General features: G+C 39.3%; 1 protein-coding gene and 1 pseudogene across 13 annotated transcripts in view; one reads left to right on the forward strand and one right to left on the reverse strand.

The window, feature by feature from the left end:
- Window positions 1–26,284, reverse strand: part of Ptprk (protein tyrosine phosphatase receptor type K) — a 537,197-nt gene that overhangs the window by 390,280 nt on the left and 120,633 nt on the right. For all 13 annotated transcript variants that reach the window (XM_036168740.1, XM_036168743.1, XM_036168741.1 and 10 more), the window contains exon 2: window positions 24,811–24,933. In XM_036168740.1, coding sequence (XP_036024633.1) covers window positions 24,811–24,933 — 123 coding nt within the window. The remainder of the gene's footprint in view (window positions 1–24,810; window positions 24,934–26,284) is intronic.
- LOC118570745 lies at window positions 8,236–8,331 on the forward strand (annotated as a pseudogene).

Genomic DNA, 26,284 nt, shown 5'->3' on the forward strand with positions numbered 1-26,284 from the left:
CTCCTTGGAAACAGTTAAATATATCAATCAAATGCCTAACTTGGGTCTCATCAACATCAGATCCCTACATCATAATCAAGTCTCTTAGCACTAAATAAAATGGAAACTCTTCACTGCCATTTAGAAAAAAAAAAAAAAAAGTGTCATGTTCCACATGAGCATTGAGAGCCACTGATATAAAAAGTCTTCTCACTTTAGTGAGTTGTGATGTTGTTTCAACTTTCTAAGGCATTTAAAGACTAAACTCCAGGATTCTGTTTTTGAGGTTTGACCCCAGGGTGTAGCCACAGCCCTTCCCATCTCTAGTCATAACTAATGAGAACCGAGTGAGCGTTCTCTTCAGTCCAAAAGCTGCTGAGCTCACTTTGTAAGGCACTGAGTTTAAAGCAGGAAATTACGGGGTAAAATGATTCTGCAATTCAGCCACAGAAGGCAGACGGCTGATGGGGTTGGACAGGGACAGAGAAAGGCAGCGGCTGGAGGAAAGAGGAAGTCTGAGGTGAAGTAGAGCTGAGGAAATGAATGAGACACTGGGATGAAAGGAAACGGCCAAAGCTATGACTAAAAGAAAAATCAGCTCATGCAAGAGGCAGCCAATTTCCAGAGAGGGAAGGAGGCCTCAACAATTTACTATTCATTCTTCATATTCTGTAGTTTACTTAGTTACTGTGTGTGCATGCACCCCGGAGTACAAGTGGAAGCTGGAGGACAACCTCCAGGAATTGGTTCTCTCCTTCCAACATGTGTATTCTGGGGATCAAACTCAGTTCATAGGCTTGACAGCAAGTGCCCCAACCGGTTTCAGCCATCCATCTCCCTGGCACTATTACTCTATTTTTGAAAAGAAGAAAAATGTTCAAATCGCCAGGCGGTGGTGGCACACGCCTTTAATCCCAGCACTCAGGGAGGCAGAGCCAGGTGGGTCTTTGTGAGTTCGAGGCCAGCCTGGTCTACAGAGCGAGTTCCAGGAAAGGTGCAAAGCTAAAAAGAAAGAAAGAAAAAGAAAAGAAAAAGCAAAAAGTTCAAATCAAGGCAAATGTGGGGCCAGGTGTTGGCACTAGTGACTATCTTGCTCTCATCTTTGCTTCCCCCAGCTCCTTGGGGTTTGCTTTGAGTAATCCTAAATCTTTCCCAGTGAAGTTTCGCCATTCTGTTCAAGCGAGTTCCAAGTTACTTTTAACACAACATAAGGGACACTGCCCCGAGACGGCTACTAACTACAACGTAAAGAGTCTGACTCAGAGGCTCTCCTCTTAACTCTCAGGCACTGCAAAACCGCAGAGAAACCAGCAGGCCTGATTGTAAGTTCTGAAGCCCCATACTCATCACCATGTCATCGGGGCCGCGTCTCTGCGACTACGTGTTCCCCTCTGCAAAGTGAAGAAATTGGGGCTAGCTTCCGATAGCATTCTCTAGTGTCCAAGTGCTGTAAGATTACAGACTATAATAATGGTCCTTAAAATTCAAGTGCCAGAAAATCTTCCCATTATTCTGAGAATGTAAGAAGAAAACTACTCATTTCTTTTTCCCAAGGAAGAAAAATCACCAGAGAACTAAACTGCACAGCTCACGTCATTCACTTCCCCTTAAACACTCTTCCACCTCAAACGCCAAGCTTTCTGCCTTCAAGATGCAGAAGGCATTTCCCCCAGGGAAAAGGTTCTCCTAAAAGAACATTTATACTCTGATTTCCCACCTCGCTGGCCCATCACTCCTTCACGCACATTTACTGAATCATTACCTACCTGTCCATTTAAAGGGAGAGGCAGTTTGGGAAAGTGCAATGTTTTCAGAAGGTAGGCTTTTCCCCCAAAGGACAATTTAGCTGCTAAGAGTGCTGAATAGAGAATGAAAAGCTCCATATGCAAATAAGGATCAAAGACTGGGCATCCTAGGTAAAATCTCAGAGAAAAGGACCGCATGCACACCCCAGCAGACATTCAAATGCAGCCCTGGTTGAAAACTCCAAGCTTTTCACTGCAGAAGATAAAATGCCCCAAAGCAGAGCGAGCTCTCTCACTAGTGCTCTTCCTTAAGAGGAGCCTACAGACCCAGACAAGGGGTGCAGAAGGCGAGGTTGTACTCCACAACACCAATTTAGCAGATTAAATCTCCATCAAACTACAGAAACTCGATGTAAGCCTCCTGGAAAAGCTGGCTGTGTTATGAAGTTTTAGTCAATTGTTTCCAAAGCTTTGGAAATTTAAGTGAAATAAATTCCCTAAGATGCCCTCTCACCAATTAGGAGAGAAAAAATATCCTTATTTTGGTGGATGCCTCCAAGATGGAAACGTTGGTAGATGGACAAATATCCTGTGAAATCTATTCAAGAACAGAGCACTTATTCCAGTGAAAACAGAGGAGAAGAGGGCAGGAAAGTGCAAGCTTCTCTCTTAAGAGGCCCACAGCTTCACAGAAGAGCAAACCACTCCGCTCTGAAAGCCATCGGCCCCTTTATTACAGTCCTCACAGACATTTACTGACAATGACCTCCTGCGATACATCCAAACAAAGTCTCTGATAGGCAGACTCTGTTCCTGTATACAGAAAGAAAGCTGCATTTGGCAGGCTTCTTATCAACCTGAAAGGACATGCTATTTGGTCCCGTCCACGCAACAGGCCCCAAATACATATGTTTTGAAATAAGCATTTAGAAATTGGGTTTGGTGGTAACAGCTTGTGCTCGAAGTGTACTGCCTGCCTTCCCACCCACAGCGCTTAATGTACTAAATAAACACCATCATCCACCAGGGCATCCCTGTTATTGATGGAGCTGCGGAGAGCGATCCATCCCTTATCCAAATGAGGAAACAATTCCGGAAGGTTAAATTAGTTGCTCACAGCAACAGAATTAATAGTAAAATAGGGAGGATAACTAAGGGCTCCCTAAGCTACTGCTCTAGATTTTTTTTTTCATTTCCTAAATAAGATATTTTTCCTTTATAAGTCTTTGGGGGACTTAAGCATTTTTTTATTGCAACAGTACTCATGAAGTAGTGCATTCGTAACATGAAGATAATTAATCATATCAAGTTTATAGTATTCTAGTTAAAAAGATAAGTATGTTGTCAATGAAAATTTTCTATTCAACAAAACTTTTCAGTTTTACACTCAAATATATCAAAGAAACAGTCCGAATTTTCGATGAAAGTCCCAGCTACTAATCATCCTTTTAAAATTAGTTTTAGACAGTTATTGTTAGCACTGGAGAGTCAACTCACCCCTCCTGTGAAAGTACTGTTAGTTTATTACTTTGAAAGATCAAAAGATTACCCTCATGACTTATTACAAAACTCCATCATTAGCTGTAGTCTGACTCCTTTGGAAGTTATTTTAAATGTTGGATTCCAACCCACAGCACCAACACAAACTACAAATCATGTTTTCTCCGCCTGCCCTTTGTGAGCTTCTTCAATAACTTTGCCATGTCTTGTGGCTATTGTTTCAGTCTAATTGAATTCTTGGAAGATTTCATTTGCCTCAAAACATTTCAGGAGAACAATGTGAGCAACTCAATTATCATCAGACAATTCAGGGAACTGAAACTGAATATACAGTAATACTGGGATTTGTCGATGAGCTCTATAGACCTGGCTTTCCCACTCTGTCCCACCCTCACCGCCTATCAACTCAAACCCCAGAAACACTAGTTTTGCTTTTAATTCTCCCCCCTTATAATTATTACCTTATCTAATCATTTCTTTGGTGATCTGCATTAATCATTTTATTCTGCATCCTGTCTGTACTATCGTGCTATAATGTAGACTTAGTAAAAATAAAATAAAGGACTACTTCAACACTATAGGCATGCACAGCCACACTTGGCTTTCCATAGATAGACAGACAGACAGAGATAGATAGATTGATAGATAAATCTTTTGATAGAATCTCTAGATTCTAACTACAGTTAAAACTTTATCCTTATACTCAACAACCTGAACTCATTAAATTATAAATGTAAACATTGTGAAATTCATTGACTCCACAGTAAGTCTTACTGGCTAAAACATCACATTTGACCACTGAGGTTGGGAAGTTGAAATGAGACTCTGAGAACCCTCTAACATTCACCCGTCCATAGAATCACCATCACTTTCCTCCCTGAAAGGCAAGTAAATCTGCTCATCTGAAGAAAACAAGGCTTTCTTCTCTTCTCCCCTAGCTTCTAAGAATCAGTATTCTGGCACACTGGACTGGCCTAGTCATCTTGAGTTGTTTCTGTTACTTTGAGTGCCATCTAATTAGCACCCCCTTATCATGGATAGTCTTCTGTGGCCTGAACTCATCTTTTTATTCTATAGTCAAATTTAACTATAAAACTTTTAAGTTGCCAGATACGGTTCCCAGTGAACAGCTTTGCAAGCCGTTTCCTGTAATTTGACAAAGGCTGGACTTTGGAGGCAAGGCAACAAATGGGATGCTGAGAACAGAGGTGAAAATAAATTCCAAGTGAATCGGTCAAGAGAGAATCCACAGAAACAAAAGGATTTTGTTAACTTTCGATCAGGTGGCTAAAGCCATGTTTACCTACAAAGAGCATCCAAGAACAAAAGAATTGGTGCATGCATTCTCTCCAGCAGTCATTGCTTCCGGGGAAAACTTGAGCTGGATGCATCTGATGCGTTACATACCTTGGCTCATTTCTCTTTGACAACTCATTTCAAAGACTTGGAAAATGAGCCAGAAAGCTAAGAGCAACAGATTATCTGTAGTGCCTTCCTAGTTGGTTTTAGAGAACTGGAGCCAGATAACGATCATTAGAACAGATCAGTTCTGTCTGAATTTTAAAGTGCCTGTATATCATGCTCGGATGATCATGAATGACTAGAGAGAATGACTATTCTACAGATATAGATTAAACCCCAACCTGACTCTTAGGAACACATCTAACTTCTAGGATCATCACACAGATGTTCGCGAAGTCAGTGCCCAGAAGTTTTCCACACCCCCATGCTAAATTTTCAACATTAGCATTAAAAATGCAAGGAGAAGAATAGAGAAGAGTTCAGTTACGACAGCGTGAGTGTAACTGGCACGCTCCATGGATGCATTAGAAACTAATGTCGCCAAACAGAAATGTGCCCAGACACTGAGAAGATCCTACTGGGGCATTAGCACCTATGACACCTGTAAGTTCCTACCAATAGCTTTGCAGTGAAGCTGCTGGTCAATAAATTAGATATATTCCTAAAATTCTCTTGTTTTATTCATATTGTCTTACATATTTAAATATAACTGCAAAGCTTAGGTCTTGGACTCAGTTCCTTGCAAAGCTCTATTAGTGCCCATTTTGAGGTACAGAACATTGCCAGTCAAGCCCTCCCCCACAGTCAATAAATCTACATAAAAAAAACAAGGTAGTTTATTGTAACACAAAGCGCTATAAGTAGTTTGCACAAAATAGATCCATGAGCACACATACACAAGCACAGGCAGCCTTTGCTTCCAGGATTTTGTCATTAGTTACTCTTAAGAATCACCCAAAAGGCTTTAAGTTACTAATGCTCCAGCTCTAACTCAAAGCAAATACACAGAAGTTTCTGGGGCTGTCCCATTGGTCAATTATAAAGACCCCAAGTATTCTATGATGCTGCCAATTTTGCAAACCTATGTTCCACCACTGCCTTATGACAATGCAGAAAGGTTACTTGAAGTTGTCACTCATGCTACACCCAGTGTCTGTGGTGACTTGAATACGAATAGCCTCTATAGACTCATGTATTTAAACACGTGGTCATCAGGAGCACCACTATTTGAAAGGATTAAATGGTTTGTAAAGTGTGGCCTTTGGGAGGAAGTCTATCAGTGGAAGATGAGTTTTGAGTTCTCAAAGGCCCATGCCAAGCTGAGAGTCTCTCTCTTAACCAAGGGGTCCTGATGTAGCTCTTAGCTACCTCCCCAGCACCACGTTAGCCTACCAACATGCTCCCAACCATGATGATAGCAGACTAAACCTCTGAAACTGTAAGCAAGCCCTCCATGAAGTGTTTCCTTTTATAAGCGTTGCCTTGGTCATAGTACTACTTCCCACCAATGAAACAGTGACTAGGACAGTAGCCTGATTTTACGAATGCTAGCCAGAGGTGAAACTGTAGAGCAGAAAAACAGAGGGGGAAAAAAAAGAAGAAGAAAAAAAGCTTAACTAATTTTTCCATGTGCAGCTGTTTAAAATTGAACTTCTCTGATACTCCATCTTTTTTTTTTTTTTTAGGGCTCAGTACATACCACTGGGATTTTGCTCTTGCTATTTAAGGGGGCTTTTTGTTTTTGTCATTGGCCCACTTTCTCCAAGATAAAAGCTTTTTGAGAGGAAATAGACAAATACCTACTAAATGAATAGAAAGTTGAGAAGAAACAAAACCATAACAGCCTAAATTATCTGCATTATAGAATTTTGATTTGTTATTTAAGAAACTTAAAGAAGGGCGAATGAGAAATGAAAGGGAGTAATTTTATTGAAGCAAAGGGGGACACCAAAGGATCAGAAGCAATACCAATGCTTACTTAGCCTAGAAAATGCACTTCGCTCCAAAATAAATGGGGGAGGAGGAGTCTTAATCAACATGGAAGGTGCTAACTAATTAACATAGAAGGTCTTACTAACATGGAAGGTGAAATAAAGTGAGAACTATAAAACACATGTCATGTGCACTCAGTGTAGAGGCTGTACTCAACTTCAGAACTATTACAAGGATACAGAGGAGGTTATATTTAAAACTCTTCCTTCCCTAATGTTGAGAAGGAGCACTTCTTTCTCTGCTTTGCTTCTGATGTAATCTATACATGGAGTTCATGAAAGTACAGTGCAAAGAGGCCCTACAACTGCTTGGTCATTTATAAAAGGATAAATATGAACCACACATATTAAAGCCAAAGCTGTATCTAATTAAAATGAAGTAGTTGCTTTCATCTAAATGCAATAAAAAAAAATCACATTTATATAGTAAAGAGGACACACAATAAGGTAATTTAAATAAAACATAACTTGGGTCTTGACTGTGAACAGGACTAGGTAGTTCTTATTGAACCAATCTTGCCAAAATTAATTATTATGAACTACAAAAATTGTAGATATTGGTTACAACATAAAATTATGACATGAGCCAGGCAGTGGTGGCATATGCCTTTAATTCTAGCACTTGGAAGGCAGAGGCAGGTATCTCTGTGAGTTCGAGGCCAGCCTGCTCTACAAAGCAAGTTCTAAGACAGGCTCCAAAGCTACACAGAGAAACTCTATCTCAAAACACCCTCAACAAAAAAACTATGACATGAAAAATAACATATGCCATATATTATTACATGAGTTAAACATACCTATACACTATATAAATATATGGGCACATATACATTAATATGGATAATTTCTCACTGGAACAGCAAAATGTAACATCTAAATACTAATGGTAGACACTCTGTTGTAATGTTTGTGTGTGATTTTCATGGGCTATTATCCCTTTCATTAGCTATTGGGTAGGAAGAAAATGAGAATTTTGTATTTTCTACCAAAAATACTAAGAAAATGAAGAAATACTGAGAAAAATATCTTCCAGTCGAAACACACGATCAGACCACAAAACAATTACCATTCACAAAAATATAGAATATCAGATGATTGGTTAGTTAGTTGCTAATTTTCTCCTAAAAACATACAAAATTTTCATGTGACATACACTATCAATTGAATACATTGAATGAATTTAGAGAAACTTTTCCAGCAAAGAATTTTATTAATTTTCTGATTTTTGTCTATTCTCTTTCTGAAAATAGTGTTTTTACCTATACATAGTTACTTCAGGTCTCCAGTAAGATTGTTAAAACGTTCAAATAAGACTGACATAATATAATGCAGAAATGAGTAACTTGTTACAGTTAATGTGACCCTGAAAGGGAAGAGGCTTTTAGAATTATGGAATGTCTATCACAGAACGGTAATATTCTAAGCACTACTAGGGAAAACAAAGAATACAACAGTATCTAATTATGGACCGATTGCCTTGGGTCTTAATTTTCTCCAATCTCTTCCTATTACTCTCTCTAGTTTCTGACTAAACACTCTACTGACTACTTCTGGAAACGTGGTGAAGTCCTATTTGAACCACTCTATCACCACATCCTTCAGCTCTCCCACACGTCCTTCCTGCTGTCTGCCACACTCTATCCTGGAAACCTAAGCTCATGAGATAAAATACCACAAATAAGCTGTGAAATGGACTACCATGCTCGCTTCGGCAGCACAAATACTTAAAAAAAAAAATTGGACAGATACAGAGGAGATTAGCATGGCCCCTGCGCAAGGATGACATGCAAATTCGTGAAGTGTTCCATTAAAAAAAATGGACTACCAGGAGCTGCATAAGTCACTCTTGTTCTCTGACATATCAATTAGTAAAATGGCACAGGATTGCCATCAGCCTGCATCTGTTACTTCATTGGATTATTAAAACCCGTTCTGACTGATACAGAGTCTGTTCATAGCCATGCTAGTCCTTACAAATACCTTTCAAGAAAGAAAGGCCAAATGCAAATGCCCCGATTTTTAACCTTAAATAAAGAGAGAACATTTCATTCTAGTTATGTAGTAGTAATACTAGAACCCAAAATAGGAGTCTGGGTTCTGAAGTAGGGCCAGCAAAATATCTCAATGTGTATGTTATGCCAGGACTGATGACCTGGGTTTAATTACTGGGACTCATATGGTAAGAGAGGGTGACTCCTGTAAGTTTTCCTCTGACATCATACATGTGCATACACACACAAAATAAATAAATAAGTGTAATGTTCAAGAAACACTTAGGTGTGTGTCACAGGATCTTTCTTTCCCCCACCAGGTATTGAAGAAAAAAGAAGACCTTCTGGTATTTCCAGAAATACGTAATCCTTCACAGAATACAGACATCCACATGTTTTGAAAGTGTAGGTTTGCTATGTATTCCTCTGCTATGGGATGGTCTTTCTGTAAGCTGTAAATATGTGTTGCTATCATTGGTTAATAAAGAAGTTGCTATGACCTATGGCAAGGCAGAATAGAGCCAGGTGGGGAATCCAAGAGAGATAAGGATGGAAGAAAAGCTAAGTGAAGGGATGCTGAGCAAGCTGCCACCACGAGAAGCAAGATGTGAGAGAACAGGTAATAATACCACGAAGCCACGTGGCAAAACTTAGATTAACCGGAATGGTTTAAGTATTAAGAGCTAATTAGTAAGGAGCCTGAGCCATATAGTTTGTAATTAATGCTAAGCCTCTGAGTGATTATTTTATAAGCAGCTGCTGGACTGGGAGAGATTCTTCCGGAGTGCAGGGCCAGGCAGGACTGGAGATATTTCCAGCTACGTTCCTCCCTAACACTGGTTGGTTAGAGGAGTAGTTAAAGTCTTGTTGTGCCCTAGGTGCTTTTTTCGATGTTTCTGTTCACTGTGGAACATTCTGCCATTTAATAATGTTTGTGTAGTTGTTTGTCTTACATCAGACATCACTCAGAACAAACAACGAGTTCCAAGAAATGGCGAGCACAATGAAGCTCAAAACAATCTCTTCAGGTCTTCCCAAGGATGGCAGGTAATGTGATGGCAGCGCATGGAGGGAAAAGATCTCCCCACTCCACTCAGCAAACAGGGCTTTGATCACAGTGACGCAGCACATGAAGAAAGTTACTTAGCAGAAGAAACAAAAACCTACAAAGGTTATTCTTGAAAGAGAAGAAGTTCAGTTCGCAACATAATCTTTTGAAAATGAAAGACTGAATCCTTGAAACTCTGGATGGGGCTAGCAGTTTCAAAACAGGAGGATGAGATGAAAGAGTGACAGTACAGATTATGTAGAAAGACGCCACCTTTGAGTGAGGGAAAAAGTGACCATAGACAAATACACAAGCAAAACAGAGGGATTATAGTTCATAAGGGGAAAAAAAAAAAAACACCTGGTGTTCAGGAGGACATTCAGTGACCCCGACTAAGATACCTCCTCATTTTTGAAAATACTCTTCAGGCATCCTTAGGAGTCTCGGCGCAAAGTGCTTGCGTGTGGTCGAAATCACATGGATCGGATAACGTCTGAATTGGACATAAAATAATTCCTAATGGTCCACTGAGAAAGCATAATGGGCAAGTGATAAAAATAAGTGAGGAATTCAAATCAGTTTCTTACAGATTAATGAGGTTACTAACTAGCCAAGTCACCTCAGGGCCAGAGGGGGAAAGGTGACTACGATTTATGACAAAACAGCTAAACACTAGACACAGACAGATGTCGCACAAACATCTGAACTATTGGTGTGACAAAATGAGAGAGGAAATATGAATCCTTTTATTTCTGTTTTACTTATGGCAAAATGGAAGCTCACAAAGGTTAAATGCCTTCATAAAAAATGCCAAACAATAGAATCTGAACTCAAAGGAGGGTTAATCAAGTTCCTCTTTCAGCTTACTTATACACTATTGTTTTAGTAAAATAAAAGAAAGATCACCAATAGTCTGAATTATCTCATCGATGTGGTAGATTTAGCTCAGTAAGTTAAGGCTTTTCCCTTGCTATAACTATCAAATGACTTTTATGAAACATTTGAGTTTGCGGATTTTAACGGTCAAAAATGCGGAGTGAGCACAGAGGAGTATGTTCAAGTACAGTGTGTTATCATCTTTCCAGACGCACATAATCGGTGTTGATACACATGGACAGTGAATGTGTCAAAACAGCATTTGTTTTTCTTTTCAATCCACTCTGGTGATGCACACTCGTTCTTGCAGGTGTTCATTTCCTGCACACAGATATGAAGCTAAAAAAAAGATCCCAAGCATCTTTGGACCACTGTTACGGGGTTAGGAAGAAATCATCCAGGCTGAGCACTAAAGAGTTAACAGAAAAGCTGTGCTATCATGACAAAAGAGAAACGTGACCTTCAGTGGTGGACAGTGACACATGATCACAATAGTCAGCCTTGTTTTCAATGGAGTGGAAGATTAAAAAGTCGATGGTACCCAGCTAACCACAGTAAACTAGAAGACATAAGATGTCAAGTAACAGGTGAAAAACTGCAGAAACCCAGAGAATAGGGTAATGGTATCATCTTCACTACGGTTATATTACATTCTGATGTAAAGTCCTCAAGTTTTTCTTTTGTAATACTGCCATTCAATATTTTAAGGTATTCAAAAAAACAAAAAACCGAGTTCCAAGATAACTAATACATGCTGTGGCAGGGAGGAAAGGCAAACAAAAGCCCATTCACATTTCTAAAGATTCTGAATTGTTCATTCATTGGTTTTTATTATATAAGCAACTATTTATATGCCCCCCCCCACCTTTTTCTTGCCTTTCAAGCCTTTGCTGTCCTTGAGCTGTGTAATCTTGGTTGTCCTTGAACTGTGTGCAGCCTTTGCTGTCCTGGAACTCGCTCTGCAGACCAGACTGGCTTGGAGTTCACAGAGATCCACCTGCCTCTGCCTCCCCAGTGCTGGAATTAAAGATGTGCGCCACCACTGCCCCACTTAAAATGGACAGAAGTCAATAATGATATTCTGTCAACTGAATTTTTTTGTTGTGGATTTGGTTTTGGTTTGGGGATGGGGGTGTGTTGTGTACATTTTTTTTTGAGACAGGGTTCCTCTGTGTAGCCCTGGCTATCCTAAAACTTGCGCTGTAGACCAGGCTGGCAATTGTCCGCCTCCTGAGGGCTGGGACTAAAGGCGTGTGCCACCAGATCCAGCTATACTTTCCTCTTAACATTGTCAGCAACACTCAAACACAGCTAACAGGGGGGCTGGTTGTGTCACTCAGTGGAAGGAAAAATGCCACAAAATTCAATGTTCATTCCCCACCAAAGAAGAAAGGGAGGGGGCAGGAAAGAGAAGAAATAATATCCAAATATCATCAATATTTTGAAACACTAAAAGTGACTATAAAGAGGGTGTGCGTATTACATAACATTGAGCAATATTGTTCAAATAGAGCAACAAGTTAATACCCTGTAGTCACTCTTCAGTCTTTCCAGCATGGTAAGACTCAAAATTCAGTGAGACTAAAAAAAATAAATAAATCGAGACTGTGGTGATATTGTGTTCCTCAAAATATTGTGCACCCTAATAAACTTATCTGGGGTCACAGAACAGAACAGCCACTAAATACAGAGGCCAGAAAATGGTGGCATACATGCCTTTAATCCTAGCATTCCAGAAGCAGAGATCCATCTGGATCTCTGTGAGTTCAAAGCCACACTGGAAATAGCTAGGCATGGTGACTCATGCCTTTAATCCCAGGAAGTGAAGGCAGGAAGCAGAAAGCTATTTAAGGCATGAGGACAAGGAACTAGAGTTTGGTTATGCTTTCAGGCTTTTGAGAAGCAGTTCAGCTGGGATCCATTTGGATGAGGACACAGAAGCTTCCAGTCTGAGGTAACAGGATCAGCTGAGGAACTGGCAAAGTGAGGTGGGTGTGGCTTGTTCTGCTTCTCTGATCTTCCAGCATCCACCCCAATACCTGGCTCCCACTTATATTTGCATCAGAATAAATTATGTCTTTTTATCCCTTTGAGGTGAGGGTTGTTTCTTTCCAGGACAAGACAGTCTACTTGTCTCTTTACCATGGGTGCTTTTGCTAGAAATATAACACATTTTAATTTTGTTCCTCTTAGGGGATTGGGAATGGGAGCGCCGTGCAGTGGTAAACAACACAAATGAGGTGCTCATTTAATTTCCAGTGAAACCAAAAATAATAGTGACATAATAATCATAGAAAGCTCACTACTGTCAGCGTGTTCACTCAGAACATCTGACTTTTAGGAATGAATTTTTGATAATAAGTAGAATTCTTGTAAACTAAATACGATGTGAGTGCAAGGAAAATGGAGCATCGTTACCGTCAAGAAAGTAAGTCTCTGCTGTATAATATGAAAGAAATTAGACAAAGATAAGACTTGACCAAAATAAGAAATTGTTTAAAAAAAAAAAAAAGTGAGACAATTGAATAGCTTGATCTGCTTGGGAGGCACCCAGTCTGTGGGACCGGGACCTGTCCTTAGTGCATGAGCTGGCTGTTTGGAACCTGGGGCTTACACAGGGACACTTTGCTCAGCCTGGAAGGAGGGGACTGGACCTGCATGTACTGAATCTACCAGGTTGAAATGAATCCCCAGGGGTGCCTTGATCCTGGAGGAGATGGGAATGGAGGGAAGGGGTTGGGGGGAAAGTGGAGATGGGGACGGGAGGGGAGAGGACAGGGGAACCCATGGCTGATGTATAAAATTTAAAACACATAATAATAAAGAAAAATTTTTAAAAAAAGTTTTCAAAAAGATCTCTATTTGCTTTAAAATAGAACACCTGCAAAGGATAGATTCAAAGAGGAGCAATGGGTTTCCTACAAAAGCTTTTATCCAAGTTAGATTAACTTTGACAGTCCTTCCCTTTTCTACGCCTGAGGCTCCGTGCCTCTTCTGCTCCCTCTTCCTGGTAGGTCACTGTGTTCCTCAAACTCTCTCCAGTCTCCTTTGCAAGATGAGACACAAAATTGAGTGAGATAAAATTCTCAAGAGGTTGGAATGTTGACGGTCCAGAGCCTAATTATATATCTTGGGCTTTTCTTAGACTCTCCTTAGGATTTCTTATAGTACTTTGGTCAGTCACAAAGACTCCATATCACACCTGAATAAAATCGGAATGCTAAAAGGTTACATGTTGTCATTTCATCCCCCAGCACCCCTGGAAGAACTCTACAAGAAGAGCTTCACGATAGACAAGCTCAATGGGCACCTTCAATTTTCTCAGGAATTTTTTTTTTTTTTTTTAGTGTAGAAATATGTTTCTTGCCAGGTATGGTGGCATACACCTTTAATACCAGCACTTGGGAAGCAGAGGCAGTCAGGTTTCAGAGTTCAAAGTCAGCCTGGGCTACATAGTGAGTTCCAGGCCAGCCAAAGCTACATAGTATGGTCCTGTCTCAAAAATAAAAAAAAAAAAAAATAAGTTTAAAATAAAAAAAAAATGTGTCTAACATAATTCAAATACAAAAAGACTCTGGATATCTGCTAATACCCTAAAACTCACATAGTCTCACCCTCAGGGAAACAGAAATAAAATGATTACGGAATAGTTAAGCCCCTACCCTGGTATTTCTGCTCTTCTCCCTGATGGTAACTAATTGTGGCCACTCCATCACTGAACAAGTGGTTTCTGCGTCCCTACACATTTGCTTGAAGCTTGTGTTCTACACAGCTAGTGCCACAAACTGAGTTCTCTACCATGGGCCTGTACTGCTAACTAGGATGTTAACAGGCAGCTGAAGTCACTTACTTATAAGCCAGACTCTCCCAGGACACTGAGCTACAGTTCCCAGAGAGTCAACTTCAAAGAAAAGATTGCAGTCTCCAAAACCAATAGCTAACCATGACTTAAACATAACTTCAAGAACTGACAACTCACAAATAGAACCTAGGCACACTGTCTTTTGGGGACATTACCAGTGTGTGGGGAGGTGAGGGGGCGGGGGCTTGCACATGTGCGCATCTATGTATATAAAAGCTTACACACACACACACACACACACACACACACACACACACACACACACACACACAAATCAAGAACCCAACTCAGGGCCTTGTGCAGAGTAAATGTAATTTTGTTTTCTTTTAAATCGTTTCTGCTTATGTTCTTCATTCTTATCATTAATCTTTAATAAAACACTGACTTTTTAAAGTACCCCTTCAAAAATAAAAAACAATCGCATATTTTTTACTTAGATTTTGCTTTTCAAAAACTGTCAATGACAAGGTGTTAAACAGAACAAGTACCCTAAGCATCTGCGTTCTCCTTAGCACAAATGTAACAGGCAACCAACTGTGCCACTGAAGTGTCTGCGTTTTATGGAGTGCTATATTCCGACCAAAATGGGAATGATAAGCCTGCCAAAGGGACAAAGACAATATTCATGTATGGAATCAATCAATACCCATAGAGCCCTTACAAAAAGCATGAATAGTGCCTATTCCAATGCACTGAATCCTAGGCTGAGTGATACTAAGAAAGGCTGATTCCTGAGGGTGAAATGACTTCAGGAGATGGAACACATTTACACTTAGAAACCACGTGGGTGAGGTACTTGAAATAGGCATGAAGTTTTCAATCTATTTTCTTAAGAATCTTAATAGAAAAATATGTAGGTTTGGGGAGGGGTTGTTTTGTTTAGTTTTGGGTTTTTTTGTTTGTTGGTTGGTTGGTTGGTTGGGTTTTTTGTTGTTGTTTTTTTAGGGTTTGAAATGACAGAGGTGTTGAAATTGTAATTCCAGGTTCATCCTATCATAGCTCTAGCATAATTCCCTGCTCCTTCTCTACTCAACATCTGACCCACCATTGTTCCAATAACATTTGCCTGACTATGTGCATTAGGGTAAAAGGGCATTGCATTCAGCCTGGGTTTCACACAGGCAAGGAGAGAGAGTGATCCGGATGGAAAGTTGGCAGTGAGGAGCTCCTTCTCCTCTTGGCACTGACTGACGTACACTCAAATGAGGTATAAATTAACCAATTAGACCAGATGGCAAATCAATGGACGGACAGAGACTGATATAGCAAGAGTAAAAATCACACTCAAAACTGACTTTTTGAATATCAACTTGCCACCCTCAAGGCTGGGAATATGAATCAGTTAGTAGAGTATTTGTCACAAAAATACCAGGACCTAATTTCATTGTCCCCCAAAAAAGGGCATTAATGGAGAAACAAGATAGGATGCCTGGGGCTTGCTGACCAGTCTTGCCAAAATGGTAAGCTCTAGGTATAGAAAAACACTTTCTCAAAACTAAAATGATAGGGCTGGAGAGATGGCTCCACAGTTAAAAGCATTTGATACACTTGAAGAGAACCCCGGCTCACTTCCCAAAATGTGGCATCTCACAACCATGTACAACCAAAAAAACCTGACATCTTCTTTGGCCTCCATGAGCACCATGCATGCATGCCGAGAAACAAGAATGCATGCAGCAGCCAGGTGGTGGTAGCATACACCTTTAATCCCAGCATTCTGAGAGTTCAAGGTCAACCTGGTCTACAGAGAGAGTTCCAGGAAAGCTACACAGAGAAACCCTGGCTAAAAAAAAAAATAAAAAAAAAAAATAAAAAAAATTTAAAAAAGCATACAGCATACACATAAAATAAATGCAAATAAACATTAAAAAAACTAAAAGAGTAAGGGATCAAGAAAAACAACACTGACCTCTGACCTCTACAGACATGCACACACACATGCTTATGCACACAGGTGTACACACACACAGACGTCATAAGAGAACACACAGTCGCCAACTCTGTTTCATACTTAATAAATGAGCAAGTATTAAAGAATTCAGTGGGGAGTCGAGGAACCCATAAGCAATAAGTGAATTCTCTGAGACTTGTCCTTTTAAATATGCTTCTCATGGACCTTCAAAAAGCTGTCAGCATTTTCTTAGTCTATGTTGCTAAGTCAAGAGTTAACGATCTCATAGACCTCTATAAGTTGCCATGGGCTGTAAACACACAAAGCACACAGATTTTGTTGAGAAATGTTTCTCAGTCAATAATTTCCTCTTTAGGGAAGAGGAAAGAGCCTTTTAAAGTAACACAATCATTGTCTCAGTGGAAATTAGATTTGAAGGCCAACAGGCTTTCAATGTAGTAGAGCATTTGGGATATAATTTAGAATATGAACATATTTTGCATCATGCTATGATGAACATATTAATTTCACATAGAGTTTTACAAAGTCACTATTTTAATTATTTGTCTATTGTTCCTTTGGGACTTCTTTATTTCCATGTTGTCCTTCTTGTGTTTGGAAGCTAATAAGCCCCCAAGCCCAGATAGGCACAAGTATCACAAGACAAGTTTATTTTTGGAAAGGTAAAATATAAGGTCATAACCACAGCTTAAGTCACCCTTATCCCAGGAAAAGTAATTTTGTTTCACTGGACTACATATTGATTTTAAGGTACATGTTAAAGATGGCTGTATGGACTCTGAAAATGACTCTCTATTCTTATCTGTAATTCATGTAGAGAGGTGGACACTCTCTAGTAGTGACACCAATATAATTCATTCTCTCTCTCTCTCTCTCTCTCTCTCTCTCTCTCTCTCTCTCTCTCTCTTAATACTAAAATGCTTTCCCCCGTGAGATATATTGGAGCATGTCTAACTTAGATATATCATGAACCTGAAATAGCAGGAGAAAAGTCCCATCTCAGTATGCCATTTCTGTTCTCTATAATTTAGGCATTCTTCATGCTGCATTTATGTCCATAAGGGTAATAATCCTTACATTAAAAAGCAGCCATTCCTTAGTGGCTTACCCTTCAAGAGCTACATAACACCCTTTCACTTCCTTACCTCACCCTGCCTCCAACTCTTGGTGTTGTTTTTGTTTGTTTGTTTTTAATAAGCAACTCAAATGTGGTAAACTACCTTGTCTGCCTGAGCTCTAGGCGAAAACACCAGCAGTCATAATGATGACATGGTTGGGAAAGGCACATTGAAATGAGCCCGTAATTCTTGTCCTAAAGTACACCACTGTAAACAAAGCCTTAAAATTATTTTCAAACCCTGACTTTACACAGATTCCTTCTGTGAGTCCCTGGGTTTTTTCTTCTAGAATGCATGCTCTAATGACACTGTGGATAATAAATATGTGTTTCTAAAGGTTGCTCAGACCAACAGACGGAAAGTGTTCATCAAATAACTAAAAATAACGTAAAGGTAAATGCATGGGAGGGCAAAGCCTTGTCCCAAATGAGCATCCCAGGAGGAAACTGTGAAGCTCAGTAGTTGTTCTAGCTACAAGGAATCTTAGAGGCTATTTCCCTGGTAGACTAATAGATAGTCATTTGAAGCTTTAAAGGTCTGAAAACAAACTACTTTATTTTTTACTTCCAAAACAGTAGAAAGTCACTGTAGATCAAATAAAATAAGTAACACTGTCTAGTGGACTTGAATACCTATGCTGCAGTCAAGGAAATGGGTCAGTCTGGCTATTCCAAGATAGGAGCAAGGTGGTACTGTGGCAAATTACTGATCTGTCCTGGTTATCTATAAGCAAGTGAGTCCTCTACGCATCTCAGTATTTCATGTTTATCGCGCTCTTAGGAGAATTACAAAATATATATAAGGCTGCAGCAATAATGGCTCAATGGATAGAGCATATGTCATCCAAGCATTGAGAGTGGAGTTTGGATCTCCAGACCTGCATAAAGCCAAATGTACTAGGTCTGGAATCCCAGAGCTTCTCTGGCAAGAAGGTGTTGGAGAGAGTCAAGTCCCTAGAAGCTAAGGATCCAGATAGACTGACAAACAGTCAAAAAACAGAGACTGTTTCAAGTAAGGCACTGACTCTCTCACCTTCATACATATGCCATTACACAGCTGTGCACACACACACACACACACACACACACACACACACACACACACAGAGAGAGAGAGAGAGAGAGAGAGAGAGAGAGAGAGAGAGAGACTTCTTAAAAAACTCAGGAATCCCATCAGCTGATAGCTAACTTTTGTCTCCAAGATGCATGTATAAAGGAGTCTGAGTTAGCAAAACCAGGTTCAAACTTTACCTTCAAGCCTTAGCTTGAGGCCTCTAAGTATTCCTCATAGTGACCACCTTGATGGACCTACAGTAATGATAGACTAGGATCATTAAGTACAGAATTTACATTCCCTGTAAATACTGTCATGTGTATTTAACTGTAGACAACAAACTTTCTATTTTCACCACATCATACCAGCAGAAGAAAGTACCAAAACTGGTTGACTCATGAGTATGTTCCTGTTGAATATTCAAGCAAGAGTAAATCTCACCAAATAAGTATTTAAAGAATGTAATCATTATTTTAACAACCTAGCTAATAAAACATGCTTAAAATCTAAGAAAACAAAGACTTGGTATTAAATGCAAGAAGTTAATATAAAGGCTCATTTCTTAGCAATGTTCATGTCTCTTCCTCTACTGTATAATCTCATCTGTTTTCTAAATTGTAAGGTCATAAACAATTGGATCACACCTCACTAAGTTTTACAAGAGAGAGAAAGATTTCCTCCTCCAATCTTCCGATTAATCTGAAACAGAGCCTTTATTTTTTATAACATACAGTATGTGCAATTTAAGGTAAAAATTCCATGCAGTGATTTATATTAGAAGAAAGAAGCAAGTTGAAGGTGGAATCTAATGTAGTCATAATTTGAAACACTGTCAAATGGGTACTCTAGAGACTCTAAAGTAAAAGGCAATTAATCATTTCAGAGAAATGTGTTCACGAGAAAAAGCCGTTACAATTTCAGCAAAAGACAAATGTACTTATATGTCAATCATATCCCTCACTCTCAGGTCTAGACCTGCACAGATAGTCAAATGGGCAAATAAATTTGTTTCATGTGGTCAAAAGCATAAAAGAATCCTTGAAAATCAAGATCACAGACATAAATGTGTGTAAGATCAAAGAATAATTTCTGTTTCTGTCCATCATCCACACTCTCTGTGGTTTCTCTTCTATATTACTGAAATAGGTTTCGGTGTGAAAGACTGATATTAGTCCAGCAGAAAAGGAGAAAGTGGTGACTCTCCCTCTACACTAATTAATAACATGCAAACATATACCAAATCATTGATACCTTTTATTAAAAGTTTACATAATAATTACAGTCTTCTGATCACGTTAAAATTACTCATTACAATGTTTAAGAAACAAAAACTTTCATTTGGTTGCGTTCTTTAAGAAGAGAGACAAAGCTTCACAAATTATGAACAAAATCTTTTCTTTATTTACATGTGTGGTGTGTTTGCATGGTGTGTGGTGGGTGGAGGTATGGGGAGGGGTGAGGGTGTGTGCATCAGCCATAGAGAGACACACCCAGTATCGTCTTCTGACACTCCCCACCTTATAGACAGGGTCTTCCACTGATCCTGAAGCTCACTGTGTCTACTGGGCTAGTAGGCCAGCAACTTCCCAGGATCTATCTGTCTCCACCACCAATTCTGCAGTTACAGGTACATAAAGTCATGCCCAATATTTTATGGAGGTACCGGGTCCTCATGTTTTCACAGCAAATATTTTGACCCACTGAGCCGTCTCCTCGGGCCCTTTAACAAAAAGTTTTTAAACCTTGTATTATGGAAGCTACCATTTTTGTCTGAAAAATAAATAAATAAAATGGTGTCTTTGGAAATTGACGTTTTCAAGTATGTTATATGTGCATGGGAACATGATGGGCCAGTGAGGGAAAATCAAATCAAATTGAAACTCCAAGAATACCCTCAATTGACAAACATACAAAGTAGAGTGAGAGACAGTCAAGCTAAGAGGACACAAGGGAGTTCCATGCCAGCCAGGAAGCTCCTCACCCCTCGGAGTATTGGAGAAATTATTAAGGCGACTCCACGTAGTTAAAAGGGAGGTTTATTTTGTGGGGTAACTTACAAATGAAGGGATAGGTAGATTGTAGGATCTGGCAAAGGTACGGCGCAGTCTGGCGGTGTTTTCTGGAGAACTCTGTTCGGTCTACCTCCAGTGTCCAGGGTCCGGGCACCAAGAGATCCTTCTCATTTGGATCCTGGGTCTTCAGCATCCTCCCTCAGCCCTGCCTCATAGGCATGACCATTACCGAAGCCTCAATGGGGGTTGGAACTTCCAGGCCAATGTTGGAATGGCTACCCACTACATCAGAGGTTCGCATGTAGATACAGTAAACTTGGGCAAGAATTTGGTGAATGGATAAATGAACACACACACACACACACACACACACACACACACACACACACACACACACAAAGAGAAGAAATATACCTAAGTCCAAAGATGAATGCAAAGTGGGATCCAGGGAGGAGAAAATTCTCTACAATCTGAGGTCTCCTGTAATATCTCCTTTGCTAACCTACAACATTATAATTCTTCTCACTTCTCAACAGTATTCTTGTGAACACCAGTCTTACTCACATGCCGCTTTGTACTAACTTATAAGATACAGAGAGAAGAAAAACTCACCACCGGTTACTCAGTAATTTCTTAACTGAGAACAGCTCAAGTGTCACCCAGATCAATAAATAACCAGGGCATCCAGCATCCGGCTATCTCCCACAAGCTTCTTCCAATGCCCTCCCAAAAGCACTCACACACAGGCTTCAGACTCATCAATCAGCTTGCCTATTTTTGAAACTTATGGAGGTAAAAATACAATATCTACTCTTGTGTCTGATTTCATTTCCTGATGATGTTGGTGAAATCCATCAATATTGCTATGTATGGCACGAGTCAATTCTCCCACGCTGTGGTGTGATTTCATCATATGAACACACTCCCACGCTTTGGTACATTGTACAACTGAGAGAAGAATTCAGGCTGTCTTCTCTTGGAACTATGAAGAACGCCGATGCTATGCGCAGTCATACATTCCTTGAATGAACACATGTACTCGGTTCTTCTGGGCTCCTATCCAAGAATGGATTAGCTGGCCATTAGGCTATACAACGTGGCTGTGCAGATTTACAGCCCACAGTAGCCTGAGAGGCTTTCCCTCACTCTGTATTCTTGTCAGCTACACCTGGTGTCACAGGGGTGCCACACGCAGCTTCTCATTAGGGCTGTTATTTTGCATTTCACTGACAAACGGCTTCTCCTAGTGTCATATGACTTTTGGCTACAGGACTCAATGACAAAGCATTCGTTCTTCTAAATGCTATTTTCAAACATCAGATAGTCCACTTATCATCATTATTGTCATGTAACAAGCTAACAACTGCTCTGGAACATGGCAAGCAGTCACTAAAAGTAGCGTATTTCTCACGAGAGGTTAACTTCCTTATTTTCTTTATTCTAACCTTGTTATTCCAAACTGTCAATTCACCATTTCCTTTTTAAAACCTCTGAGGGCCAATAAAAAGTCAATAATTAACAATGTCCAAGAATGGCAGATTGTTCAATACCATGTCTCTTTCACACGGACAGACTTCCTCAGACACAGGGCCCAGATGCTTAGGCTCGGCTGTGTCTTTTGTTTTTACTTATGTATTTTCAGTAAATAAAGTAGTAAGCAAGCCTACCTATCTGTGTGAAAAAAAGAAATGATGGGTCATTAAAAAACTTTAAATAGTTTTATTGTATGTATATGAGTGTTTTAGATACATGTATGTGTGTATGTCCCATGTACATGGAGGTCAGAAGAGGACATCAGATCCCTTAGAACTAAAATTATAGACAGTTGTGAACTGCCTATGGGTGCTTGGTATCGAACCCCTGTCCTCAAAAAGAACAAGTGCTCTTAACAGCTGATCCAACTCGCCAGAATGGGTCGGTAAAATTTAGTAAGCCTAATTATGTCCTCTTTGCCAATATATGGACAGATTAATGCTCAGTTGGTTCTTGAAAAGAATATCAGCAGGAAAATAGGAAAAACAAACAAAGAAAACAAAAACAAAAACACCATGTAAAAAGAGCTGAGTAGGGCCAGTAGAAAACCCAGTCAGTAAAGTGCTTGTCATTCAAGCGTGAGACCCTTACTTCAATCTGTCACACCAAAGGTTAAAAGATTTAAAAAAAAAAAAAAAAAAAAAAATGCTGAATGAGATTGAGGTACTTAAAAATTTATAAGGCGAAATAGAGAGTGACACAGAAGGATTCACGCTGACCAGGCAGATAAGCCAACTCTGCAAGCTCTGGGACAATTGGAGATGTTGTCTCAAAACCAAGGTGGAGTTCCTGAGGAACAGCACCCAAGATGTCCTCTTGTTTTCACATGCCCAAACCCACACAGGCACATGAGCCCACGTGTACGCTCAACACACATAGAAAAGAAAGAAAAAGAAAAAAGCAATACAAATACTTCTCTCACTTTTCCTCAGACTAAACACAGTTACACTCTGGGGGGAAAACCGTGTCCATGACCTTTTCCCTTCGTTGCATGATTAATTATTTAATGTGCTATTAATTGGAGGCTATGGCTGAATTTCAAACACTTTCATTTTCTGTGCATATCATCCTTTACTGTACCCAATGATTAAGTCATTGTGTAAAAAGGTGAGCCAACAAGGTCATCTGAACATTCTCTTCAGCGCTCATTACCCACCATCAATAGCAATTAGTAATGGCAACATTTCCATAAATCAACGTCTTTCTGATTATTCTCTGATGATAAACAGTCAAAATGTGTGCATTCCGGCCCACCTTTTTAATATTACATGAAACATTAAGTCTAAATATACCACTGAGAAAACTCAAGTGAAAATGTACAGTGGTTTCTTTAATCAAAATGAGCCAGCATAATAACTTATATACCTTTGAGAGAAGAATACAAACCAATGCACGGAGTGAAGCAGGTCTGCCAAAAGTGCCAGGGTCAATCATAAGAAACCAAGGTTGTCAACTAAAGACTGCCCATCAATTATTCCTCCAAAAAGGAAATTATGCCTTAGTCTAACCTCAAAATACCATTTGACTTCTCAGCCAAGGAAAGCTACAGTTCAAAATAAAAAGCAGACTTAATCCAGGCCTGCATCACAGAATAGAACTATAAAATTTACTTCCAAAGAATAGACTCACTGCATTTATTTATAGTCCTCATCTAGAGATCTACGGTTTGGGTTTTATTTTATTTATTTGGATTATTTTTCATATGCTGCTGGTCATCATCCATGCTTCTTCCTTCATCTTTATGAATCATCAACTAGCAAGGTTTTTTAATCAGATACCAGAACTGATATTTGCTCTTCCAATGGTGATGTCTAAAGTTCATTGTCAATTATGATATTCTGAATTTGCAGGAAAAAAATCAAATTAAGATATCTTTATGAAATTATAATAAACTACTAAAATTATACTGCAAAAGAAATTATTAGTAGAAAATCAATGTATCAGTTTAATAATTTATAGCATAATGCAAGAATGTGATCTTTTATACATACATAATTCTATATATAATTATTTGCTTCTTTCTAAACATCACTTGTTCACTTGGGTACTATGCCTCAAATTTTATGCTTGTGAATGATCTTTATAATTAATCAAATTATTACTAAACACACAACTTAGAATTAGTTCAAAATTACTATGTAGAACTGAAAGAAACGCTAGTCTCATACTATAGTGTGTGAAAGGTATATATTGATACGCTACCTTAATGTGCTTTTCACAAATCACAGAAAGATCATGACCAGTCCTAAGCAATCAGAAAATATACTACCATAAAATCAAAAATCAATACCTAAAACAAGTTCTAGGTGAGTAAGACACAGGTAGGTCTCTGCCCTGTTTCCACAAAATCTCCTCAGACAACATCTTCCCTTGGTCATTTTGTCTCCAAGGCATTTCCCTATGAGCCAGTGGCATACCCATATTCTGGGAGAGAAGGAGACAATTTCTCTCCTGATCATAGACTGTTAAGTGCTTGCCCACAGTCTAACTGGATCACAGTGAAATATAATCAAAGATATTCCAAATGACTGAATTTCATTATAGTTTTCTATAAATTTTCCTCTGACATTTTTTTTTCAGTTTTAGTCATTTTGACTTCTTATTAAGGGGGGTGGGGGATGGGGACATTTACAAAGTTGTTTTTTTTTTTTTTTCCCAAAGCAAAAAGAAAGATGTAATAAGAACTCATGAATAAAGGAAGGGTTATTAGAACATTGTTAAGGAAAAGGTAAAGAACATTTTAAGATTTTTTTTTAGATGTTACCAAATAGACCAATAATAATAAATTATTTTATTGTAACAAATTGCTATTGTTACACATAAAGTGAGAAAATATTGTCTATACTAAAACCATCCCCTGGACACTGAGTTAGGAGAATGCAGCTCACCTTGAGGCATTTCAGGAGGAAGGTAATGGGGTTCCTGGGCACTGACGTGGACCCATTCAAAGTCATCGTATAAATCCTGATGGTAGTCGCAGGCTCCTGGCCCATCATCAAATGTGCAGCCACCTAGGAAGGGAAGCAGGGAACATGGTTATAGTCTGCACACATTTTCTCCATGCAAGGAAATACTGAAGAACAAGTGCCTGGGTAAAATATGTAACTACCATGACATTTATGATTTTGTCAGTGACACTCTGATAGGCCACTACACCTATTAAAAACTCATTGCCAATAGAAACCTCAGTACATTCTACTAGGCTGAGCCCCAAAAGGAAAGCTGAAGTTTTTAATTATTTTTAAAAGGTACACTCACGCACACATGCACTCACAGGCTGGGTGTAGTGGCACACATCTTTAATCCTAACACTCGGAGATAGAGGCAAACAAATCTCTGTGAGTTTGAGACCAGCCTAGTCTACAAAGCAGTTCAAGGACAACCAAGGCTACACAGAGAAACCCTGTCTCAAACACACACACACATACACACACACACACACACACACACACACACACACACACTTACACACACATATACACAAATGTATATATCATGAGGTTTTACTTCAATTTATAAAACTACAATCTAAACACTGTTGACAGCTTTATTGCAAAGGGGGCAGGAAGCATGAAAACTTTCTTGGCCATGTAAGTTCAAAACAGTGAAGTTCACATTTAAGCCTTAACAATCCATGATTTAAAAGACATCCATGATATCTACTACAGCAAATTAAACACCCAAAGCTTACCAGGGTCTAAATAGTGCTTGAGGTCTGGGGTAAGCTTTTCTATTATTTATATTATTTTCAAACACAGTTTATGATTTTAAAGTGATGGAAACTGAAGTACAAAATGGATCAGATTAGCCTGTAATCATGCTCAGACTTCTGCTTTGCTTAATGAACTGACTTTTATAGTCCGCATAGCCTATCCCCTTTTACACTGGCCATCTTTCAGCCTTCCTGGCTTTACTTTCAGATGTGACCATAGAGCAGAAGGGAAATTATTACTTTTGCTTCTCAGCTCATCTGCAAAGGGTACACACAAGTCAACTTATTCAGTTTTCAAATCGGGAAAATAAGAAGTGGCCTGTATTTCTAGTCTTGAAAGAAAATGGATTACAGCTAATGAAAATCTAGCAGTGGCTTTAATGAGAAAAACCAATAACCTGCCTCCTTTCAAGTGGCTTATTTGCTTAGTTTCCATGGAGATCTGTGTGGAGAAACTTGGGGAATTCTAAGGCAAGCAGTAACAGCTAACAGGTGGTAAACCTCAGACCATTAAATTTGTCTCACTCTGCTGCTCAAAAGTTTGTCACTTTGGATGTGACTGAAAGGCACCATCTTCAGCAATGACAGAGAGCAGCTGCCATCAAAAATAAAACTGTAAAGGACAGACACCTCCACAACCTCAAACGCTT

This window comes from Onychomys torridus, chromosome 19 (assembly GCF_903995425.1).
Source record: "Onychomys torridus chromosome 19, mOncTor1.1, whole genome shotgun sequence".
Lineage (NCBI taxonomy): Eukaryota > Metazoa > Chordata > Mammalia > Rodentia > Cricetidae > Onychomys > Onychomys torridus.